This window comes from Netta rufina (assembly GCF_964035555.1).
Source record: "Netta rufina genome assembly, chromosome: 1".
In the NCBI taxonomy this organism is placed as follows: Eukaryota; Metazoa; Chordata; class Aves; order Anseriformes; family Anatidae; genus Netta; species Netta rufina.
The window spans coordinates 116076717-116097124 of NC_140123.1; the positions used below are offsets into that span (position 1 = coordinate 116076717).

General features: G+C 37.7%; 1 protein-coding gene across 1 annotated transcript in view; it reads left to right on the plus strand.

The window, feature by feature from the left end:
• CBLB (Cbl proto-oncogene B) overlaps positions 1–20408 on the plus strand; it is a gene marked incomplete at its 3' end in the record, with an annotated part of 127876 nt that overhangs the window by 60066 nt on the left and 47402 nt on the right. Inside the window, exons 4-5 of the mRNA XM_084294570.1 lie at positions 8902–9048; positions 20212–20368. Of these exons, the coding sequence (XP_084150696.1) occupies positions 8902–9048; positions 20212–20368 (304 nt within the window). The remainder of the gene's footprint in view (positions 1–8901; positions 9049–20211; positions 20369–20408) is intronic.

Consider the following 20408-nt stretch of genomic DNA (forward strand, 5'->3'; position numbering starts at 1 on the left):
GTGCTGTCTGGATAACACAAAAAGCTGTGTACTAAGATATTCAGGGTGCTACATGGGCATGCCTGCTCTGTTGGTATTAGCATCTCGGAACCCGTGCTATACCCTGGTGCTGCATGACAGTGAACTAGATTAAGCACAACACAGAACTAAAACTCTTTCCTTTGCTCATGCTAGATTGCTGTCAAGCAGGTAACCGTGTAGTCATATCAGTACCTCATTTTGCCATCCCTGGTCATTGGGCTGCTGCTGGTGACTGCAGCAGGATTTGTGCCAAGCTCAGCCTTGTATCCCTTCCAGAATAACACAAGTTGTTCTACGTGCACACGTGTTCCTTTTTGCATGCAGCTTTGCTTGGACTGGTGTGGAAATGCTTTATTTATGGCATGGTTAAACATACATGTAGAATCACAGAATGGTTTGGGTTGGCAGGGACCTTAAAGCCTACCCAGTCCCACCCCCCTGCCCTGGGCAGGGACACCTCCCACCAGCCCAGGTTGCCCAAAGCCCCATCCAGCCTGGCCTTGAACACCTCCAGGGATGGGGCATCCACAGCTTCTCTGGGCAGCCTGCGCCAGGGCCTCACCACCCTCTGAGTGAACAATTTCCTCCTAACATTTAAATCTAAATCTAAATCTACCCTTTTAAATTTAGAACTATTTTCCTTTGTCCTATCCCTACACCCCCTGACACAGAGTCCCTCCCCAGCTTTCCTGTAGGCCCCCTTTAGGTACTGGAAGGTACTATAGGGTCTCCCTGGAGCCTTCTCTTCTTCAGGCTGAACATCTGGAGCTCTCAGCCTGGCTTCATCCTCAGGATGAAGCTCCAGCCCCTTTATCATCCTCATGGCCTCCTCTGGACTTGTTCTAATACATCCATGTCCCGCTTGTGCTGGGAGCCCCAGAGCTGAATGCAGGGCTCCAGGTGGGGTCTCAGGAGAGCAGAACAGAGGGGCACAATCACCTCCCTTCCCCTGCTGGCAACACTGCTTTTGATGCAGCCCAAGATGTGGTTCGTTTTCTGGACTGCAAGTGCACATTGCTGGCTCAATTCATTGTCTGCCCAGCCCATTTCTGTGCTTGTGCTCTCCAAACCAAATAATCCTCACAAGAATAGTCAGGGTGATGATTATGTGGGAAAATGTTAGCACCTGTAGATGCTATTAATTGTACTTCCAGTACACTGATAACTTGAATTATCGTAGTGACCTCACATTGCAAAGAAATTCAAAATGTTTACTGCCGTTAACAGACTGCTTATTTTTGCAAAGTGGTTGAAATATTTGAATTTGTCTTCCACTTAAAGAAAGCTCAGGAAGATGGTACGTTTATCACGTCTTCTGTGCTTCATACTAACTCACTCTTTTAAAAGTTTTTTTCATATTTCTATGTCCAGTTAGATAATTCAGTTTTTCAAAAAAGGGACTTAGCCTTGTTCCTTGGGGTTTCTGTAACAACCTCAATACTGTTTAAAGATGCAGATTTTGGAATTACATTTTTTGGCATTCACACTTTCAGTGTGAAATTAGTAACATTGGATCTTGATAGACAAAGACATCTTCAGGAGGATGGAGGAAGCAGAACAGTGCCAAATCATGTGTTGATATTGAGGAGTGAAAGAATAGTGTAAAAGCAACCAAGTTATGGGAAAATGATTAAATCTTCAGCATGGCAGCACACTATTTGTCCTTTTTTTTGTTTGTTTGTTTTTTCAACTTCTGTTTTATGCAGACTGCATTTTCTTTCTTACTTCAATTTGTGCTAACACTCTGTGTTCTCATTTCATTGGATATGTTTGTTACCCAGTATATCTGAGCACTAGTGAGAAAATAGATTAAATAGACTTAGGAGTACCTTGAGATATTTGTGTGCACCTGATAACAGGTCTTTGGACAGATTTGGAAGTAGCAAATTTTTCTAAATGTGGGCTGTGAAGCCCAGCTCAGGAGAGCTATTCATGATTGCTGTTGTATGGAGTGTTTGTTCAGCAAAACCCAAATGTAATCCTTGGACAGAGTTTTCCTTAAGAGACGTTGGCAGGCCCAATGCCACAGTAGTTCGTAAATGAAAGATTAGAGACAATAATGAGTGAGCTTGTTGAGTCTTAGATTTGGAGGAACATTGTGCATCTTCCTTCCTTTGTATCTGTATTCAGCTTTCTTTACTAAATTACGCTGTGGTCATTGTTTTTGCATAAGTGGGGAAGAAAATGCATACTGCAGAAGCAACAAAAGCTGATAAGCAGTTTTGAAAGATAGGTTGAATTTCTCAAGAACTATCTGTCATGTTGACACCCTTCTCTGGTCTTTCAAATATGCTGGTTGAAGTGGGTATATCTGTGTGAAATGATTTTTAAGCAAATGAAAAGGTGGAGGAAAGCTTAAGGTGACATTATCATCAGCTTTCTTTGTGTTCTGGAACATCCTTCCCTAAATCTTACCCAAAGTTTGCCATTTTTTACTTTTGGTGTACATCCTGAACAGCACAGCTGCAATAGACTTGCACAACACTCTGGTATATGTCAGAAAAGGGCTGATGAGAAAGACGTGAGGAAGGGTAATGTTTTTCTACACATGACAAGCTCAGCTCCTTCAGGATTTAAGTAGTAGTTGTGTACAGCTGATTTCTTACAAGTTTATACTTGTTTTTCATGTCTAGTACATGATGAATTTAACCATTGGCTCAATCTTCCCACATTGAAGAATGTTTTTGTTTGCTTTTTCCTTATTTTTTTTTTCCTTTTTCCTGGGCTTTGCAGGTGAGGAAACTAAATCATAGCAAAATTCAAGTCATTTGTCTACATTCCTTCTATGAGTCAGTGGCAGAAGTAGGAAATACAGCTCATGTATATTTTTAGTCCCAAGAATATTTTGTCCCAAGAATAGTCCCATATACTTTGGTCTCTGAACAATACTCTGTCCTTATATAGCTTTTAAAAATAATTATTGCACAGATCGAGAGTTGAACTAATTGCCAAGTATGATGGTAGACAGGCTTTTTCTCTGCAGGCTTATTGACAGGAACCTTCAATTTCCTTTGCTTCTGAAGTGTTAAGGAGGGATCATTTGTTAAGACTAGATGACTGTGCTCTACGTCTGTAACTTTCTAAATCAGCAGCATTTTTGTTTTTTAATTCCTGTGTTTACTGTCTGAGAAAGGGGAAGTTCTGGGAGAGGAAGGGGGATAAACAAGTATGGGTTATACTGGTTTATCACGAGTGAGCTGCTAGTTGCATGTATCCCTTTTAGCCATGTCTCCGTGTCTCTTTGTAGATCTTCTGAAATTCATGTTTTTTCATCTTTTTTTTTTTTTTTTTTTTTTTTTTGACATGATTTATCCCGAACTTAGTGCGTTCCTGCCTGTTTGCCTGTCTTTAGTTAGTGGCAGAAATATAATTGGTCAAGAGCAGTTTTGGACAGCCATGAATTTCCTTGTGGTGGCAAAATACAAATAAGAAATATTTTGGAAGCCTGGAGTACAAAACATAAATACTCATCTCTCAGGCAGTAGAGTGGAAGAGCTAGGTATGTTGGTCTCGACTTCCCTCTCTTGTGCCTGAATCACAGGACTATATTCCCTTAGTTCTAATTAGTAGCATGTATTTTGTAGGATCCCTGTATTTTACTGCAACTTGAGCATATGGATCAGAAATCTGTTTTAAATGCAACTAATTAGGTGAAATGAGCTCTGTACATATGCTTTGGATTTCGAAGCTTTAATATTTTGAGGGGGGGTTGGATTTTTAAAAGTTAAAATCAACAGTTCACCTTTTGAAGGCTTTTCAAACTTTCTTTTATCTTGATTCATAAACAATTACAACTTGCGGTTTTGCCAGCTAACAGAGCTGTCTTTGTCCATGTATTCTGAGTAAGAATTGTAGAAGAATAATCTTTTATTTAGTAATAGACTAGTCTACTTCTGTGTCAGATCTGTCTGGAAAATACTCCTAACTGCCAAACAGATCAGATCCTAGCTCTAAAGAAGAGTGCCTTTTTTTTTTTTTTTTTTTTTTTCTTGTGTGCCAGCCATTGAGATATATTTTGAACTTGGAAAGTTGTTGCACTGTTTATTATATAACAAAGAGTGGGAGCAGAAAGATTAGACACTTGTTAAATGCAGTGAAATAGGGAACCCAGCAGTAATCTTATTTTTGGAGTAACAACTGCAAAGTTGGACAGACTGACTTTTTTCTTGTGCATTTTTTTCCCCCCTAGAAATATATATATTTGCAAAATACAAATAATCACTTTCATGGTAGGTAGTAAGCTAAAAGCATGAAAGTAGAAGTGATATACACACATGATATTTCTGCATTTTCAATTTTTTGTGTGTGAGATATAAGTACAGATTGCTAAAAATTAATTTGTCTTGGTTATAGTCTGTGAAATCCAGTAACTACGAAGGATCCAGGGCTCAGGTGTAAGTTTTTCTGTGCATATTTATGTATCTGTTGATTCTGTCAACCATATTTATTTGAAGATCTCCAAGTTAGGAACTCTCAGAGTATTTTACTCCATTCCTCCTCATACGCAGGCAGTAAAAAGCAGGACACAGGTGTTCATCCCACCTCATCAATCAGGCTAGTGGCAGAAAGGAAACGACACTCCCTAATTCCCTATCCAGTTCTGTTTGCTAGACTGTATTGCCTTCCAGAAGTAAAATTAGCTTTCATGCAGTGGTTAGAAAGTTTACACAGCCAAAACGTATCTGTGTTACTGCATGCTGGTCATGCCTCGCTTTCCTGTTTTATAGGTCCAGGAGGGTAGGACTGCTTTAGACCTTCCACTCCTCTCTGTTGTTGATCAGGTTAGGGCCAGGTTGTTGTAATATTTCCATTACTGAGTCTTATTTTTGAATTTACGGCATTTATGGGTACTTGAAAATTCCTTCTGTTGTGAAATCCTGATTGTTGCAGCCATCTGTAGCCTGCCCTCTCTCCCTGAATCAAAGAGAAAATTGATTCAGAAGATATTAGTTCACTGGAAAAGTGAACAGACTCGTGATTCTTGTTTTCAGGCTTCACTGCCTCTATTTCAGAAAGCTTGCTTTTGTTTTATTACTCCACAAGGCAGGGTAATTATGAAATTAAGAAAGTGCACCTTTCTTCTGACTAACCAAAAGATCTTTAATAAATCAGTAGACCTTTGCCAGTCTGTACCAACTGCAAATGTGATCTTTCATTTTTATATCTTATCTGGGGTGGTTTCAAAGTTTTCAGCTGGCTGTAAATAGACTGCCCGAAATACGCAACTTCTGTTCTTATTGTAGCTCTGTGATGCACAAGCATTTGTCTGGCAACAGGTAACCGAGTATGACTGAAGAACTGGTACTTTAGAAATAAAGTTCTACCAGGGGGTTGAACTGTATTCATCAGCTTGAGTTAGGAAAAGTAAGTTAGCAAAGGCTAAGCCTATTTAGGCTTAGGAAAAACATCAAATAACGGTTGTTAAAATGTTGCAGATAATATGGGAGAGAGCTACATTATCTGTTACTTTAAATTCAGTTGATATACTATTATTTAGTGTTAAAATATTCCTAAATCTTACCAAAGTAACCATTATATTGTGAAGACGGACCACCCCAGTTCAATTTGCTATAAAGGGGCAGTGTTATTTGATTTTGTTCTGAAAGATAAGATTTTTCTCCTCAGCATGAAATCCATTCTCTCTACAGAAATCAAACAGATGTTTGTACTCTGTACCAGGCATGACACTCCTGAGGAAGAAATCACACCTTTAAGCTGCTCCAGCCTTTCAGTATATTATAAAATATATTATAATTGCAAACCTGAGGGCTGGCTGCTTAGGCATTAAACCTATTGTTTCTCTATAAAATTGATGTTTTTTCCCCCGAGGTATTGTTCCAATAAGATCCCTTAAGATGCTTCTCCCCTGCTAGAATCTAATGAGTCAAAAGGGTCACTCCAGAGCATGAATCATCAGAGCTCTTCTGTGCCACATGACTGCCAATATGAGGTTGTGTTCTCATCATCCCTCTGCTACTGCAACAGTCCACTGTGTGAGAAGAAAATCCTGTGTTAGGGTCAGAGATGCCAACTGAGCTGATCAGGATTGGTTTCTTTAGTCTTGTGGTGTCAGAGACCCAAAATAGGTGGCTCACATTGACCTTTGATGACTTTGACTTCTGTTAGGATTGCTCACTGAGATGCCAAAACTGATGAGTTTAGTTGTTGTTTTCCATATATATAGAACTTGCATACCTTGTCTTGTGCATGGGAAATAAGCTGGAGATTTTTTGATACTGATCCGTCTTTACATGGGGGGAGAAAAAGGAGTCACTTAGAGGATGGAGCTTCAGAAGCAGGCAAGTGGTTAGAGGTGTATGTGCTTCCTGAGATACCCTGGGAAAGCCCTCCACAGGGCACAAGGAGTGCCTGTGCCAGAATGGATAAACACTGTCAGAAGAGAGAAATGCACAGGTAGGGAGAATCGGTGGCCCTTCCTGATGGCCTCATCTCTGCACCTTGTATAATTTTTGAAAATCACCAAGCTTTGCCTGTCTCAGTAAGTTACTGAGAGCTGGTGCTATGTAAACATAAACAAGCAAAAATGGTGCAGCAGCACATGCTTTACAATTCTGAAGAAAAACAGTTAAGTGAAAAGTTAAGACAGCAATTTATGATTATTTGATATTAGAGGAACTTGAGTTAATCATCAGGTACATCAAGAATCAAAATTAAGGAAGAAACTGCCATCATATATACAAATGATCAAGAATTTGCTATTTATACGTGCTATGGTGTATGTCCAAGCATAGATAAGGTTCTAGTTGTTGTCAAGTTTCAGCTTTGCAGTCAGATGAAAGAAAGATATCTTAGTTTGATATTAAAACATTTTTTCTTGTTGATACAAACACAAACCAAGATAATTTTCTCTTCATGTTTCTTTTTTTTTTTTTTTTTTTTTTACCAACTTGAATCACGAAACAGAAGTTTGTTGATGTTCTGTGTGACTGGCGTTGTGCAAACAGAGTTTGCTATTCAGATACAACCCCAGCATGTCTGTGCAGTGCATTTGCTGGCGAGTTGCTGCCAGTTGTGGGTTTGGTTATGTACTATGCAGGTATGTTTCGTAGGCACACACACACCCTCCTCCAGGCAAGGAAGTGCCTTCTGGAGGTAGTGTGGGGAAGGTACCCCAGGTGGAACCTGTATGTGACTTCATCCTGTAGCTTGCTACAAGGCTGAAGCCTCACAAATCCAGCAAGTTTTGTAATAGCTAACTATGCAGATTTGTACCTGAAAAGCACCCCTGCAGCACAGTAAACTGGAAATGTAGACAACGTAGACATATTGCATACCAGCCAAGGGAGAGCTCTGTGAAAACTTGTGCCAAATCATGTGCTCATCTGTCCTGAGTACAGAAAGGGTTTTGCCTGATCTAGGGTCTAGGGCAGGCTGATGAAGCCACATTAAAATAGCTGTTGCTTTTTCTGTGCATCAGGCTTGACTTCTGAGGAGCAAAATAATAAGGAACATGTGTGGGTAATTAAAGTACAAAAGAAACAGGAAGGGGGATAGCAAGGAACAAATCCAGAAAATAAGGAACAGTTGGGCATCGTAATTACAGACATCTGATTTTACTGGAGGAATTAAAGGACTGAAAGAATTAGTCCTACAATCATTCTGAATCTTGTGAGGAGGGAGAATGTATTCATCAAACTCTTCTTTTTTTTTTTTAATTGCTTATATTTTCAAAATAATTGGTTTTATCATTGCTTTTCTGGTAGCAAAACCTGTATTAAAATTTGCAACACAGCTTCCACAGGAATCTCTATTGTAAGTTGTACACAAATTTAGCTGAAATAATTACTACTTCAGTATTAAGATGAGTTCTTTTAGGAAGACTGTAGGATATCCATTATACTAGTTTAATGATTTTGAGCATGAAAACTCTGTTCTACATATTCTGGAAGATGTTTGGTATGTGTGTGTGTAACAATACATCAGTTGAATCTTTATCTTTTAAAATGGCTAGAGACTTATGAATAATTTTGAATTTATTTAAAATATTGTATATAAGCAATTTCACATTATGTGATTGATAAGCATTATTTTACTATTAAACTTTTTAAAGCACTGTGAAGTAGTGCCTGAGATCATAAGAATAAAAATTCTTAATCTGAAACTGGTCTCCTGGATGATGGTGTCTGTTGTATATATCAGGTAGGAAAATGCCCCTTTGCTGCTGCCAGGAAGGTCTAAGAAATCTCTAGAAGGAAACTTTTATAAAGATTGCTTCACCTTTCCTTCTTCCATCTCCTCTTTCCACCATCTTCCAAGGTTTTTCCACAGAAAAGATTCATCTGCATTTAAAGATACAATGTTCTTTTTACTATGCTAAATGGGTTTTCTATGCAATATTTTTTGATGAACTAAGCAGGAAAAGCTTATGGAAGTGAACTGATAGCAATAAATAAATAAAAAGTTCGATTTTGTTTCTAATGCTAGTGGTAATTGATAGCAAGCTTTAACTAAAGAAAAGGCATGTAAAAGGAGAATAGGAAGTGGCTCCAGTAAGGAAAAGCTGGAAAGAATAAAAAGAGTAAAATTGCCATAGGAAAGGAGAGTAAACCCAGTCCTCTGATGTGCTTACATTCTTAGAAACCTGGACTGAAATAGGTTTGATCTCACATATAAAAATAAATTTTAAAGGTTTTTCTTTTTTTCTTCGTATTCATGGAGGCCTGTGATAACTATGTACTCAGAAGTACATGCAAACACAAACTACTGATTTGTATTTGTATGATGTCTTTTCAGTTGAAAGTACAATGTTTTTCTTGTGTCAGGCAGTAATTATTACATAAATATGCAGAATATATGAGATTCTGGAAGACCTATTCAAGTTTAAGGTTTGATTATTTTTTTTTCTTATTATATTTACAGGAGAAATCTAACAAAGCTGTCCCTCATCTTCAGCCACATGCTAGCAGAAATCAAGGCTATTTTTCCAAATGGCCAATTCCAGGGTGATAATTTTCGTATCACCAAAGCAGATGCTGCAGATTTCTGGAGAAAATTCTTTGGAGACAAGTAAGTACTAATATTTTGCAGAATTCTTAATTGTTTCTAGTCATTAGCATTAAAATGAATGATATTTTCAAAAATTCAAATAATGTTTAAGTATGTGGGTGGACCTCTTTTAAACGTTTTTTCTTGTCCAAGTCTTTAAATTATCTGAAATTGCTAGATTCGTTGTTAGCAACTTTGTTGCAATGCTGTAATTCACTCAAAAGATTAATAAAAATTCACAGGCAGTTTTGTCAGTGGTATTTAAAATCATAAATTGGACTAGATTGCATAAAGTTTATTGGTTTCATTCTAGGGTGAAGAGAGTAAGTACATTGTTTCATGAGGTACATGGCAAATCATGTTATTTCATATTATATATATTCTACAGTTGATAAATCTGAAGTCTGAATTAGGCATTTGATATTGGTTGCATGTACAGTGTATGTTTTATCTCTTCTTTTACTTTCTAAATACAATATTCACTAAAGTAAATGAAGTGATTTCTACATCTCTACTACTTATAGTCACAGGTGATTAATGTTTTCTTCTGTCCAAATTCTGTTACAGAAAGAGGTAAAATAGTGGAGATATGGTGGAAGGTTTCATCAAAAATAGTTTTTGGATAAACTTAGTGTTCAAGAATTGGTCATAAAATGAACGTTAAACTTAACTTGTAGATATCTCGCTAAATCCTTATAGTAAATCTAATGTTGAAAATATAAAATAAAACAGTTATAAGTTTGTATTGTTTTGTTTCTTTCTAGGGAACAATTTATTTTAAGGTATAGGTGAATAGAAGATGTGTAGCTTGATCACTTTCTTATACAGAGTGTTTATTAGTATAACTGTGACAAAAAAAGGGAGGGGCAAGAGATTTGTACATTTTACAGTATAATAGAGACATCACTATGGTTGTTAAGTCTGATATCTTGCATGATGTATGCCATAGCAAATCACAGAGCAATTTCTCCAATTGTGGATCCATAACCATCTGTTATGCTTTGAGCAAAAGCAGCTCTTTAAATTTAGCCTTTCATTCTTTATATAGAATGCAAGCATAGTAGGTTGGCACTTCTGTGAAGTAATGTTTCAGTGTGAATTTACAAGTTTCATTTCCTTTTTTCTTTCCTTTTTTTTTTTTTTTTTTTTTTTTTTTTTTTTTTTTTGCTAGTCTAAACACACCTACTGCTAGCTTCCAGCTTTTAGGTTTAATAGCGTATTCTGATAGCTTCAGTTTTCTAACAAATTTCTTGCCCGTGTAGATAATATTTCAATGTGATCAAGTCACTGTATCAATCTTATTTTTGTTAAAGGGAAGGAATCCATGTTTTGTCTTGCCCATGTCAATTTTCAGATTATCCTCAAAATTTTTATGTATTTTGATCTTCAGAAGATCAAATCAAGTATCTATCAATAAGTGGAAAAAAGTAGTTCAAAAAAATGACTTGATCATGATTATCTATGCTCAGTGTCTTGGTTTTCTCTTCCTCTCTTTCTTCCCATTTCTTTGTAGCTCTCAGAATCTACATTTCCTCATGGTCCTCTTTTCCTGTAGGGCTCTGTCCTTGAATGACCTTTCCCTGCTGTCTTGATCACAAGTTCAATTTCTATCTTCTGGATTTACACATCTTATCTTAACAGCAAGCTGCTGTTTCTAGCTATCAGCTGTCTGATCTTAACCAGCTTCATCGTCTTCCCTATTCACTGTTACGTTCCTCTTTGTATTTCTCTGCTATCTTGTACTTTCTATGTGAGATTCAAGCGCTTCTCTTCAAGTTTGTGGTCCTGCTAGTTTCCTTTGGACACTGGTACAATAGACAGGTACCTGAGGGTGTCAGACAGTAGAATACTGTGACATATAAATAAATTATCAGAACAAGGTTGGTAAGAAGGATTTTTCGACTTCATTGGTCTGTCTAACAACTGAGCTCTACCTTTGCCTGTCTGTTCATGCTTGACTCTTTTCTGACTCAGTTCCTGGAGTGTTTCTTTCTAATCCTTTTCAGGGCCCCAAGAGCTCTTGCTGTGCCTATTTTTACACTTCAGTTTTTCTCGCTTATCTAAATTTCTTCATAAAAGGCAACTTTAAATGTGAATTCTCAGTACTAATCCTCTTACTGTTCCCATCTCCCTTACCCCACACCTTTTGTGTGTACTTTTATAGTGTGTGTCTGTGTGTGTGTTAAAGCATCCATGCACCAAAAATGCCCAGGAATCAAGGTAATTTGAGGATGTACAGTTAATTATATACATAACCTGGTCACCTAGTATAGCCTAGAAGTTTTTTGAGTTCTGCAGTGTCAAGTGCTGCTCTTTCAGACTAGGTAAATAACAACGGTTTCTAATAAATTGAAGTTGTTTTATTTACCTGTCTTCTAAGCAGTGAGGAGTTGATATATGCTTGGCAGCCTTGGCATTATCTCAGGTTTAGTTAATTGTGCTTAAGTAACTGTAAAGCATGTAACAGCATGTATGACAAATAAACAGATGAGGAAAGGTGTTGTTTTTTTTTTTTTTTGGCATTACGTTTAATCTCTTCATTACACAAAATGCCTGAAGCTTTTTAAACATTAATTGTCTTCTAATCCATTTAGAAATATATGGCAGGTATGCCTTTTAGCAACATCTTTTACAATGGGCCTGTTATGACAAATTAGTTTGCAAATAGGCTAGTATCACTTCCCTAAAAGTAAAGTCTACATCAAGATTTAGGGTGTTGCAAACAAATGATAAAATCTGTTTTTAACCTGACCACCTAAGGGTAGGCCCCTAGGGTCTTGTTAAACTTCCAGGTCTGGTGAGTTATATACTGCAACTGCCGACGTGCTGGGAGGAACTCTATTACATGTTCCCTGGATGCATCTCTATTTTACAGGGCAAGCCTGGGCTCCTCACCTGTTTGCAAAACAGCAGCCATTATTTTGAGGTCAGTAAGGAATTCTGCTCAAGAATAGAGCATGAATAAGAAGTTTCACTGGATCTTGACTTCTGATGGATAAACTGTAGTAAAAGAAAAAGCAACGTGTTTTAATTTGCTGAGGATAAAATCCAAAAGATGCAGTCTCAGAGAGCCCAATTTGTAGTTAAAGAGTTTTTTCTGTATCTGATTTCTTTCACCACTCTCCCCCAATGAATGAGGAACTTAATTTTTTTTAGCTTTGTTACATTTGTCTGTCTGGACACTTGCTGCAAAATTTTGCTGCTGTAACTCAAGTTTATTCAGCTTGCTATTAATAAGTATCATAGAATGCAGTCATTGTTTTAGTGTTTAAAACAAGTCGGATGTATGTTCACATGACTTTGAACTCAGCAGAATAAATAGCTAGGCATATTGAAAGTCTCTGGTGATCACATATGTAGCTGCTCTTTGACTTTTCTGTAGAAAAAAACAAGTAGATCTCAGCAAAGGAATTGAATGGCTCCATCAGAACAGTATGCTGACATAACTTCAGAAATTCTTGGCTTTCAAATCCGTCTTCAACTTTTGCATTTCTGATTCAGTATTACAAAACTTATAGATAATGTCAGTAGCTAGAGAATGCTATGGTACTCATGAGAGATGCAGATAACTTGATAGTGGAAATCAGCAGCCCTTACATAGGCCAAGTGCAAAAGAAATAAAATGTTAAATAGAGTGAGGTTTTCCAGTATTGCATAGCTAGCCAGCAGGAGCAGGGAGGTGATCATCCCCCTGTACTCTGCTCTGGTGAGGTCGCACCTCGAGTGCTGTGTTCAGCTTTGGGCCCCTCACTACAAGAAGGACATCGAGGCCCTGGAATGTGTCCAGAGCAGGGCTACAAAGCTGGTGAAGGGCCTGAAGCACAAGTTCTGTGAGGACTGGCTGAGGGCATTGGGGTTGTTTAGTCTGGAGAAGAGGAGGCTCAGGGGAGACCTTACTGCTCTCTGCAACTACCTGAAAGGAAAGTGTGGGGAGCTGGGAGTCTGCCTCTTCTCAAAGGTAACTAGTGATAGGACTAGAGGGAATGGCCTCAAGTTGTGCCACGGGAGGTTCAGGTTAGAAATGAGGAGACATTTCTGCTCAGAAAGAGCACTCAGGCATTGGAATGGGTTGCCCAGGGGAGGTGGTGGCATCACCGTCCCTGAGGGTGTTTAAGGAAAGGTTGGACCTGGTGCTTAGGGACATGGTTTGTTAGTGGTAGGTGGATGGTTGTACCAGGTGATCTTGGAGGTCTTTTCCAACCTTAATAATTCTATGTTTCAGGGGAGAAAGGGAAATCTCAAAAGTGATAAGACATTTAGAAAGGGTCTGAAAGTACTAATAAGGGTTTTAGCTGTTTCGGGGGTGGGGGGGGGGGGGGGGGTTCTGACTGATAAACCAAGATGGGAGATTATGAGATTTTGATAATGTGGATGGAGGGAGAAAATGGTCTTCAGCAGCATGATGAGGGAAGAAATGGAAGAATTGGTTTCTCTGTAAGGGCAAAGTATGTATCCATAGTAGGGGGTGAGATCAACTGTGTCCAAATAGAAGGCCCAGGAGAGTCCTGGTGTATGGATTTTGTCAAGGAAGCTGACTGAGAAAAGCTGTCAGGGATACAAAGGAATAGAGAGAATTTTGGATTAGCTTTGTGAAAACAAAAGCCAGAAATGAGCAAGAATTTTCCAAAGGCTGAAGGACCGGAGTGGCCAAAGAGCCTACGTAGCTCATTGGCTATGAGGAAGAACACAGGCTCTTAAAGAAAATACAAGGACTGTCTGAAAAAGAACTAAGGGATAAATTTTACACCAAAGCCAAGGTCAAGATTTGAGGTTAAGTTCCATACCAAGAAGGGGCTTGGTAGTGTCAAAAGCAGGAAAGTGGTCAGACTGAGAAGGTGCGAGCTAATTTTGTACTGGTTACTGGAATGCAGTTACTGGAGCAAGTGGTTTTAGTGGAATGAATCTCTATCTGGGGTTTACCATTATAGTTGTGCTGAGGCAAACGATAGTTAAATATATAGCTGAACAGCAATGGCAAATGGTACTGTGAAATTGGAAGGCATGTAATCAGCAGTTACATTCGTTTACAGATATTTTAGTAATCCCCAGTGGGTTGTAAATATGCATATAAAACATAATCCGATCGCTTCTTCATTATCTGCATTTTATCACTGTATAGTGTTTGATGTTAATTTTCCCCAGTTCCTCACTCATTTTAATAGCACCTTACAGCTTTTACTTATTTTCTGTTCTGAGTAAAAACATGCAAAATACCACTGGGAGCAATCCTGAACTGAGAAGGAGAGTGGGTGAGATGACCTAACAGATCTTTCCAGCCCCTGAATTTGTAAGCTATGGTGAAGTCATGCAGGGCTTTGTAACTATTGAAATTTGTGATTTGTGGCTGTCTTCATGTTGCAGAATGAATCAGCATCAAAATGTCAATGTTCTTAGATTTTCATTTTTCCAAAATTCTACCACTTATTTTATCTTCTAATGTTTTACACTTCATTGTGAAACCTTAAAAAAATGAAAACATTTTTGTTATTGTTGTCAGATACACTGACGTCCTCCCCCCCTTAGTTTCCAAGGGAATGGAAATTATTTCACTGCTAGGGTCAAACACATTAATATTTTAAAGCTCCAATATTATATATATTTTTTGTTTCTTCTTCTTTCCAGTTTAGGCCTCGAACATTTATTTTGTTTTCATTGGAATTTAGGGGAAAATGTGGCTATTGATCTCTCAGTAGCAGTTAAACAGGGTATTTCGGATTGATACTGTAGAATTTTGAGTGGTTGTGGTTCTGCTGTGGTCAGTGCTGTTTGGCTCAGGGTAGAGCTGACATAGCCTCTGTGGCTTGGGTTCAGAGAAGCAGTAAAACAGGCGTGGATCACAATGCAAGACTTGAAAACATTCGGCTGTCAGAAAATGAGACCTCAGATAAGCTTGGTTTTAACACCCTGTTGATCCCCTTAATTTATTACTTGGTTTCCTGTTTATGCTGCTGATAGTGCCCAAGAGCCACCCAGTTGTCTGAACACTGTAAAAATATGGACTGAAGGAGGTGGTCTTGGCCTAGAGAGCTTCTAATCTGAATATGATCTCAAGTGTAAGGAGAAAGCAAAAGATACAGAGAAAAGAAAGAGGAAGAGGCATTGATCTGAGTGCCATAGCCTTTATCACCATAAAGATAGGTGTTTTGGCAACAGAAAAAAAAAAAAAAAAACATAAAGAGAAGGAAATAAACAGGGAATGGAGCTTTTAAAGGACAGTTCTTTCCTTGGCTAATTAGCAGCATGGGAAATACATGTATGCTTGTTGTTGGTACCCTTGTTTAAAAAAAAATGAGCCAGAGGCAGAACATGTCATAACCAAAAGGCTAGAGAGACAAATCTCCCTAAATCTTTTTCGTACAAATATATCAGCAGGTTTGAACAAGATAGATGATATTACAGAGAAGAGCTAGTCAGTGGAAAGATGCAAGATATGATTAACTAAGCAGAAAAGGACAGCAGTTTTCACAGCTATTCCAGATGGCTGAGAATAAGGTAAAATTGCATATACAAAGGATAGAAAAGGAAAGTTACAATAGTTGATGCACAAGATTGAGACAGGAGAACAGATTCTTGGTGGATAGGCAGGAACGGCAATACTTTAAACTGAATAAGCTTGCAAGAGCTTTGGATTGTGGTTGGAGATCAGAATTGGAAATACATAGATATGTTTATCTCTTTAGGGACTCTTTAGGAAATGCAGACTTCCTGTGTCCCTTAAGGAAGTACTAACCTGCTGTCTCACAAGCAATGTCCAGTTACGTGGCTTTGGAAACGGATATTTTAAGTGGTGTATATTCCCTATTTCCTAAGGCTCATTTTCTCCCTTTTACCTTCTCTCTCACGCTAGAACTGTCTATATTTGTTCCGCATGATGTCACTATCTAACGAATGTACTGGCATGATATGGCGGAATTCCTTTTTTCCCTTAGGACTGAACTTCTCAAGTGTGTCAGTTGTTTGCTCTGCAGCTCAGAAGCAATGAAAATATGTGGCCTCTCACTTAAAACTGAAGCAACATAAGAAAATGCTCTGTTCAGTGATGGTAAACTAAACTCCACATTGCTCACTGCAGATGTGCTAGGAATGTTGTTTCTATCTGGGTCAGTATTTACTTGAATATTTTTGAGTTTGCTGTGAATACAGTAATGCCCTTTTCACGTTATGTTTTCTGGCAACGTTTGAGAGAGTCTCTTGGAGACAGAAATGTTCACTGTAAGTTACACAGGTACGTGTTTACCTTCCTAGACATACCTGTGGTCTGTTGTAGTTCAGATGGATGCAGTGTCACTTGTCGTTCCAGAATAGCTGCATTACTGTAGTTCTACTGAAAAACTGTACTCTGAAAACTCTCAGAAAATATTTACTTCCTCTCCAGGTTTATTTTAATGTCTTCTGCTTTTTAATAATGCAGTTACTTTCAAGGAGTTTAAAAAAAAATTCCCATCTACACATGGTCTGGACAGGAGGAAAAGGAGGACCTAAATTCCTCTGCTAAATTGCTTGAAAATTATGTCCTGGACTCTAATCCTTCTCCTTTAGGCATATGGAAGTTGTGTGGTTGGTGTTTAAGATACTGTATTTTGAGAATTTTGACTGACACTGCTCTTTTGAGATAACAATAACAATAAATAGATGCCATCCTATATGAAAGTATTTTTTATAAGGTTTGTACTTGTTCAGAGCATTTGTGAATTAATTGTTATTCTTTAAATATGTTTACTAATTTTACTATTGGAGAAAAAAAGTGGAGAATTAGTATTTTAATTAGTATTTCAGTGTTTTGAGAGGCTTGGAGAGGAAATGGCTTTTGTCTTTTTTTTTTTTTTTTGACAAGATGCTTAAATAAGAAGGCAACCCCAAGGTGAATGCCAGGATACAGATCGCTTAGTTGATTTAAGAAAGATTAGATGTGTGCAGGAAGTCTTTTCAGAAAAAAAAAAAAAAAAAAAATCAGGATTATTTATTTTGTATATTCTTTCTTTAAATTGATGCATTAACCTTAGACATCAAAAACTGAGTCAAGTGCAATCACTCAGCTGCAGTTGTGTGCATTCTACTACAAGTGGTGGCTTATGTAATTGCAACTAAATACATGAAATACTGAGTGCACTTACTCAACCTAATTCTATAGAGAACTAATGTTACAGGGCTGTCGTATCAGATCTTTCTGAAGAGCTGTAGCAGAGCTGACTAAGTCTTCTCTTCCTAGACGAGTGTCCACAGGTCAGCCTAATAGCATCGGGAATTTTGCAGAATACCTGCCAGCCTGTAGTGCAGGGTATCGTTACAGCATGGCACAAAAAATATTACAAGGACAAAAATAATTGAAAATATTTGTAGCAGATACTTTCTGTGATTCAGGAGTTGAATGCTGCAGGCATTATCTCATCATGATTGTTGTTTTTTTTTTTTTTTTTTCTTTTTGTAAGGGCATTTTTTTGGTAAAAAATCTCTCTATATTTAAACAATTTTCTAAGTGTGCTCCTCACTCGGACGGTTCCAGTCTCAAACTTTGATTTGATTGGTCCCATTTTCTTCCCTCTCCTGCTGCCACTGCCACCCTCCACTCCCTCTCTAAACAATTAAAATAACTCTAGATTTAAATAATGAAAAGGTGCCTTTCAAAGGCTGTACATTCCCTAAAACACAAGAAAATAGCAGCAGTGAAATGTTCATTCAAACAAAAACACAACATGTACAAAAGACTCTTTCACTCCTTCATCGCTGTGGGAAGCATTCTGAATGAACCCTCTCCTAGTTCTCTGTCAGAGGGTGTTTTGCAGTGTGCCTAAAAGGTCACCTGGTTTCAGTTCTTGAGAAGTGTATGAGGATGTTGCAGAATCCTGAACCTTGTGAAGGTTCAGCAACACCCTTATAGGAGCATGCGTGTGCTGTCTGCGAGATCAGAGAAGAGCACAGTAGTTAGTATATATAAACTGAAGAGAGACACGGGGAGAAATGATCCCTGGCTGGTGCTTTCTCAAAGTATTTAGGGATGAGGGCTGTATAAAAGTAGCTGCTGAGAAATAGGGATTAACGTGTTTTGACAACCAGTTCTCACCGTTTATTTAACAAAGCAGAAGGTAAAAGACCTGTTCCATAAAGTTCAGCAGAAAACAGTTCAACTGATAATATTCAATTTTACGTATGGGACACCTCATTTTTTGGACACTTTTTCTTGGAGAAATCCCACAAAATAACTTTAAGTGTTATTTCATTAGCTAATCACTCATTTCCAACGTTTGCTAACTTAGCCAAAGCAGAGCTCTAAAAAAAAGTCTTCTGAAGACTTCTGTGTATTTTCTTCATTGCTGGTAGGGTCGGGGGAAGCTACAGGCTAATGAAGAGATGGTGAAAGATTCTACTTATTGATCAAATCTAATTAACATGTTTTCATGAGTTTGTCTCAGACGAGGCATGAAAAAGCAGTTCTTAAGGTTAAATTCTAATGGCTAAAGTCTTTCCTTTTAGATTATTGGATATTTTTTATTTAGGGATTAATTAACTCTGACCCCATTTCAGTGTGATCTTAGTACTTACTGTTCAGGTGGTTTACAGAGAGATTCAGAAGATATTTCAGAGCCACAGTTACAGGAACTAAATAAACAATAGGCACTTGAACGAAGGCAACTTTTAACACCACAGAAGCACTTAAGTTTTCCAATTTTGTTCTCTGAACTTAGTGCAACATTTCATTCTCTCTTTACCATAATCAAAATTTGATGTGCATTCTTTCTTAAATGGCATCTGATGTGGTATCTCTCTTCAGCTCTTTGTGGTTTCCTGTTTTTCGTACACAGATGAAAGTATCTGCTGAGATCTATTAAACTTTGCAGTTTATGACTTTCTTAATGTAAGCCTCCAAATAACATTTACAAATACAATGAATGCTTGGTGTGGTAGAAATACAGGAGCATGTATTTGGTGTTGTACTTCAAATTGCTATCTGTTTTAATATGGTTTAATTCTAAAATATGTATTATACAGGACCAACTTAATAACAGTTGGTCTTTTTCTGCACAATATTGTAGTACCAAGTAATACGCATTCCCACATAAGGAAATAGAAAAGCTGCAATAAAGTATTTTGACCCATATAAAAATAAGGCAATGTAAACTAATAAAAACTGCAAGAAAATGTTGATGAGTATGTGAGGCCTATGTCTCTTGTCTTCTTTTGACATTTAGCAGTCATTAAAAATATTACTAGGAATGTGTGAGAACTTAAGTCCTGAAAATCGTTATATATTGATTAATGGTTATATATTGGTTAGTTGACGTATGTTTGAATACCGTATCATTTGTCCTCAGTGTGAGGCAGAACCTTTACAAGAGAAGGTGTTGTGGTTTTTCAAAATTTGGGTTTGATCCCAATGACATGAGAAAAAGAATTGCTACTAGTGAAAAGTTTCTCATAGATTCGAGAGTGGTAAAATAGAGAACTTTCAAATGATCAGCCTCATGTCAGATTCCAAATATAAGCACCTGGTTGGCAAAATAACTAAACTGCATTATCTATGCAAATGGAAACTGAGTTTGACAGATTGTGGCTTTGTATTAAGGAAGATAATTTTACTCTCTATCCTGATTCCCCACACTTTCCCACATTCACTACTCTGAATATACTCCCCATTGTGCAGGTGAAGATCTGAGAAGATGTCTTCTAATATTTATGTAACTGTTACAGGCTGTAACAAACCTTGGCCCAGTGGTGGTGGTATCTGGATGTTCATTATAAGAAGGTTACTTGGCCAGTGCGCCTAAGTTTTAAAAAATATTATTGTAGTAGATACTAAATTGATGCTTATCATTCTGAGAAGAGAGGCTGTGAAGAAGGGAGTTCCTTACCAAGCACAGAGGTGGTCCTTCACATTAACTTTGAGACAGTGCAAGGTTGGTTACTGTACCTGCTTGGTAGAATATTTCATTTTCCACAGTGTTCTTTCTATTGTCCTGAGGAAGCTTGAATATTTATCATTGCAAAATAAAGTGTCTCTTTGTTCCACTGTGTTTAAGGGAAGATAAACCATTCTTTCATTTCCTTAGGCTCCTTTCAGATAACTTGATTCTCTCTGTCTGTTGAGAAACCGAATGAATGCGCCACTACTTCAAAAGTCAATCTCTGCTGTCTAAATAAGGTATTAAATATGGGATTTTATTAAATTTATTACTTCCCCCCTCACAGAACTATAGTGCCATGGAAAGTGTTCAGGCAGTGCCTTCATGAAGTTCATCAGATAAGCTCTGGTTTGGAAGCAATGGCTCTTAAATCTACTATTGACTTGACCTGCAATGACTACATTTCAATTTTTGAGTTTGATATCTTCACTAGATTATTTCAGGTAAGACTTGACAATTTCAGATATTTGTATGACTTCAAGA